This window comes from Humulus lupulus, chromosome 1 (assembly GCF_963169125.1).
Source record: "Humulus lupulus chromosome 1, drHumLupu1.1, whole genome shotgun sequence".
Classification (NCBI taxonomy): Eukaryota; Viridiplantae; Streptophyta; class Magnoliopsida; order Rosales; family Cannabaceae; genus Humulus; species Humulus lupulus.
Genome location: NC_084793.1, coordinates 8488359 through 8493869, shown reverse-complemented (window position 1 = coordinate 8493869; position 5511 = coordinate 8488359). Strand labels below are relative to the sequence as shown.

General features: G+C 37.9%; 1 protein-coding gene across 1 annotated transcript; it reads left to right on the top strand.

Moving 5' to 3' along the window:
• The first annotated feature begins 3187 nt into the window (after positions 1-3187).
• On the top strand, positions 3188-5263 carry LOC133804925 (prunin 1 Pru du 6.0101-like). Its single transcript, XM_062243316.1, has 4 exons — positions 3188-3519; positions 3622-3872; positions 3990-4520; positions 4596-5263. The coding sequence occupies exons 1-4, from the start codon at positions 3219-3221 to the stop codon at positions 4989-4991; spliced, it is 1479 nt and encodes a 492-aa protein (XP_062099300.1). The 5' UTR covers positions 3188-3218; the 3' UTR covers positions 4992-5263.
• Positions 5264-5511: the final 248 nt, after the last annotated feature.

Here is a 5511-nt window from a genome sequence, read left to right as displayed (position 1 = left end):
CCCAGCCATCTTTATAGGGACTGGGGACATTAATGTTAATCATAAATCATTAATACACATTCTTCCCTTAAGCGGGGGAATTAATGCACTTCAATGCATTGAGCCGCATTGAATAAAACCCACGACCTAAGCGAGATTTGTGAGGCCCACTGTAGAAAGGTAATCAATTTACGGGGAACATGCCCCTGGAACTGTCAGGGCATGCTATACGTACTTCCGTGTCAAGCGGCGTAGTGGGAGTGCGAATTTTCGAGTCGTACCGTCGGCAATGTTGCAGGCAAATCGCCCAAAAAGGTTGTCAGGTCTTCCTGAGGCAGTCAATCCACATTGGCTGACATCTGGCCTATTCCAAAGATTCTGAGGACTAGATCCTCGGCCTGGAATATATCTAGAGGCAAGGAAAAGACGTAGACCATCAAGCATCCTCGGGAAGTAACCTTACGAAGACATTCATGTCTCTCGGGACATGGCCTAGGAAAGAGGTCGACTCCTTCTTACTACCCAAGGAGGGCGACTTCTAATCGTTGGATCGATCCCCCGAGGATATATCTCTCTGGGCGTTGTCTCACGGAGAAGAGGCACATGTCCTTGGGTGAAAACACAGACAACAATTATGTATTATATATTATTGTTATAATTATATTTTATAATGTTAATTTTTTTTAAAAATATAATTATTAAATATCTAATCTTGTATTATATATAATTATAATAACGATATTTTATAATATTTGAATTTGAATTTATAATAATATAATTAATAAATATCTATTTTTAATTAGTTTTAAAGGTATATATTCTATTAAATATTTAAAATATTTTGAATATTTCTATTAAGAATTTTCATTATCTATATACTTTTTATATAGTAGAGATATATCACATAATTATTTAGATATTTTATAAGTAGTAGCAGTAATTAGTACATAAATTTATATTATATTATTAGAAAAAATTATCTGTTGGGTGGAAGAATCATTCTCCTGGAAAGTATGAAGACATTAATATTAATATTTAGTAAAAGTTATGAGATGATGGTTGGTGTGTTTTGTAGTAAAAATACTATTTTGGCCAACATTATTTGTTTACTAAAAATTAATATTTGGAACTTGTGTTTTTTAAAATAGATCAAAATAGTACTCAAAATATGATTTTAGTCAAAGTATTTTCAAATATGATGTGTTTTTATTAATTAATGAATTAATTAAATAATTAAAAATAAATGTATTAAATAAAAAATTATATTAATTAATTTTAAAATAAAAGTAACTAAAATATATTTTAATTGATTAGAAAAACATAAATATTTTTAATTAAAAAATTAAAATATACATTTTTCATTAAAAATTATAAAACCCTACTTATCTAAAAGTTAAAATTTATTAACAAATTTTAAAAATAAAGCTGAATATAACAAAAAAAATACTTTTAAACTCCTTCCATTCTTCTTCATCTTGTCAAATGGTCAACCGAAGAAAGTGTTTGGATGGAGCTGGACTGAAGACGAATAGGGTGCGACGGGGCTAAGGTTTGAGTTTCTAGATTGAAAGAGGTTGTTGTTGGGTTGAGTTTTTGAGCACAACGAGGCTTCAAATCGATGGGGAGACTGATTCTTTGTGACGATGGCGGAGCCAAGAAGCAATATTTTCATTAAGGTAACCAGTTACCTCAAAAAAATCAGAAAAATACACATATGGGAACGTGAGTTAACCAATTACCTTTAGCAGATCTGAAGATAGAAAGAAAAAAAAAATCCAAAAAAAAACTAAATCTGATCTACAACATGAGAAGAAGAAACTAAATTTGCAATAATATAAGTAATCATTTTCTTAAAAAAAACTTACAAATTTAGACATGTTAGTTGTTACTTTCCAAATCTGAAAAAAAAAATCTAAACATTTCAGCAGCAGAAGAAAGGAGTATTGAACGTTGCCGGCAAAAGAAGAAGAAGTTGTGGATGTCGTGGATGAACGTTGTTGGAAGGGTGGGGATCATTGTCGCTAGAGCTTTAGTTGAAGGTCGCCAGAACTGTTCAGAGGTAATTGAGAGGTGCCACAGTGATCATGAAGTGTTCAGTCCAATTCACCCTTGTTTTTTCAAATTGAACTTTGGGCTTGGAGCATTTGCTTCCCATTTTGTTAGCTGTATTGTTTCCTATTAATTTTGAGATTTTTTTAAATAATTTTCCCATAAATTTTAAGAAAAGTAATTTCCCAGTATTTTTGCAAAGTGTTGACATAAAAGTCATAAAAATGAAAATTCCCCAAAAAAAATATTTATGAGGCTCGAAGCAAGCGCAAATATTAATGGTAACTTTTAGGGTCCAATATTGCCTGAAAAGTGTGAAACCTCAATCCGAAATAAATTAAAAAATAATGGGATGGTGGGCTTTAGTACCATTTTTCCGAAAGCCCACTTTGACAACCTGTAATACCTAACATGTGTGCACCCCCAAATCTACCTTTATGTTTATATATAACATATTTTATATAGCAAAAACTTTCATTTTCGTATAGACTTCTAGGTTAGTGTTTTCCTTTTTCCTGCTAAAGAGAAGATCATGACCAGTCCCTTTTGTCTAGGAACGGAATTTGTTATGTTGAATGATTTTTTTTTAAAATCTTTATTAAAATGATCACCACCACAATCCTTATCCAACACCATTATGATCCCAATGGTCGCACAAATACTTTGAGATATATGATTAGTACGATATATACATTCAGAACTTAATAGGAATTTTGAATATTAATTTTATGCTTTAAAGGTACACTATAAATAATGTACAAGAATACAAGTCGATTCTCCTTTTGTGAACTATGACAAAATTTCGTAAGATATTGGGCCTCATTAAGTTTACATGACGAAGCCCAGCACACGTAGAATGTAGCAGCACAGCTCCGGAGCCATATGCATGCCAAGCGGCATTTATCAAACCCCACCAAGAACAAATACGGGCTACGACAGGACTAGAAAACGCATTTGCACACTTCTATTTTCTGAAACGGAAAGCCACCTGCCCTTTCACTCTAAATGATGTGTAAGAAAATAGGGTTTAACAGCCATGCAAACCGAAGAGTGTCTATAGATTCCTTACCCCAAACTCCATACGTGTCTCTCCCTCTCATCTATCTCTCTTACTATAAAAACCAACACCTCTTCGTAACCACTTCACTCAAACCACAAGTAGTAACCTCTTCACCAATCTGTTACTCATAATGGCGCCTAAGCCTCTTTTGCTCTCCCTCTCCGTTTGCTTGCTCATCTTCTTCCATGGCTGCTCAGCTCGCAGCCGCACGGCTCAATACGCGGACAAAAACGAGTGCCAACTCAACAGCCTTGAAGCCCGGGAGCCAGATCACCGCGTGGAGTGCGAAGGAGGCATGATTGAGTCATGGAACCCCAACCATGAGCAGTTCCAGTGCGTTGGTGTAGCTCTACTCCGCCTCACCATTCAGCCTAATGGCCTTCATTTGCCTTCTTACACCAACGGCCCTCAACTCATCCACGTTATTCGAGGTATCTATATATAATTTACATTTTTATTAGTATATATATATATATGTACACGAGTGTTAGTATTAAATAGCTAATTGTGTGTATGTTTTTGTGGACGTTTAGGAAGAGGTGTTCTAGGAACCATGTTCCCAGGCTGCGCCGAGACATTCGAAGAAGCACAACTATCAGTCGGAAGCGGCCGATCAAGCCAGAGAGATCGCCACCAGAAGACCCGCCACATCAAAGAAGGAGATATCATCGCATTGCCCGCTGGTATGGCTTACTGGAGTTACAACGACGGAGACCAACCTCTTGTCACTGTCAACCTACTTGACATCAGCAACAACGACAACCAACTTGATCTTCTTCCACGAGTGAGAATATATACATAAAAGCATAAGTAAAATGTCTTACAAAAACACATACCGTGATACAATTAAATCTATAGCTAATTGTACCGCCGTATATATGGCTCGTTTATTATTTTACAGAGATTCTACCTTGCCGGTAACCCGCATGAGGATTTCCCCCAGAGCACACGGACGCCGCAAGGACGACGATTCAGCGAGGAAAGCCAGCAGCGCCGGGAGGAAGAGAAGGAGCAACAAGGATTGCCCAACAACGTTTTCAGCGGAATGAGCGTCAACTTAATTCAAGAGGCCTTCAATGTGGACTCAGAGACCGCTAGGAAGATTCAGAACCAGAACGACTTCAGGGGTTCGATCATCAGAGTGGAGGGCAAACTCGACTTGGTAAAGCCACAAAGGTCTCGCCAGGAACAAGAGCAGGAGATGCGCCGCCAAGGATTGCAACAGACCGAGAGGGAGCACGCTCGCCGCGAGGGACGTGATAATGGCTTGGAAGAGAATCTCTGCACCATGAGGCTTAGAGAGAACATCGGTGACCCCGCACGTGCCGACGTCTTCAGCCCTCAGGCCGGTCGCCTCAACACCGTCAACAGCTACAACCTCCCCATCCTTAGCTATCTCCAACTCAGCGCCGAGAGAGGCTTCCTCTACAACGTAAGTATACACGCATACACATACATACAGCAACAACTTTATAATCTGTTGCTGATGATATTTTGTAATTTGCAGAACGCAATTTACTCACCACACTACAACATGAACGCTCACACCATTATCTACGCGATAAGAGGACGCGCAAGGTGTCAGGTTGTGGACAACAACGGACGGTCAGTGTTCGAAGGTGAGCTCCGCCAGGGCCAGGCCTTGACAGTGCCTCAGAACTTCGCGTTGGTGAAACAGGCCGAAAACGAAGGATTCGAATGGGTGTCGTTCAAGACAAACGACAGAGCGAAAGTGAACCAATTGGCTGGAAGAGTGTCGTACATGTGGGCTATGCCTGAGGATGTGATCGCCAACTCATACCAGATCTCGAGAGAGCAAGCAAGGAGGCTCAAGTATAACAGACAAGAGGCCTCTCTTTTCGCCACTTCCCACCAGGGGATTAGGCCCGTCGTTACTGCTTAAGTACATTATAGTATGTAATATTATGTATAATATTACGTAACTGCGTAATGTAATAGCTAGTGCAGCTCGGCACACGTGGTCTTTTGGTTTAATTAGGGTACTCTTTATATATTAGGCGCTATATCGAGTAATAATAAAAATAGGCCTTTATAAAAATGGCTTCTTATGTTTAAAGACTTGAGTTTGAGTCTGAGTTTTTTTAAATAACAAACTACTTGTGTACGGGTTGTAACTTTTGAATCAACATAATAAAATAGATTCGGGTATAAATACATGTGCCTCTCCTACTTTACAATCCTTTACTTTTGTTACAGTGCAAATTTGGGATTTTTACGCAAAAAATCGCCTTCAAAAGCTACGTTTCTTTTAGTGTATATCTTCACTAAGCCAGCTTATTAATTAACCACCATTTGGGGTCATATCCTAATTAAAGCCATATATATCTCTTGAAGTGATCTAGGATATACCGTTAATTATATTTTCACAATCTATTTTTAACTTTCTCCTTCAATGTCTCCAA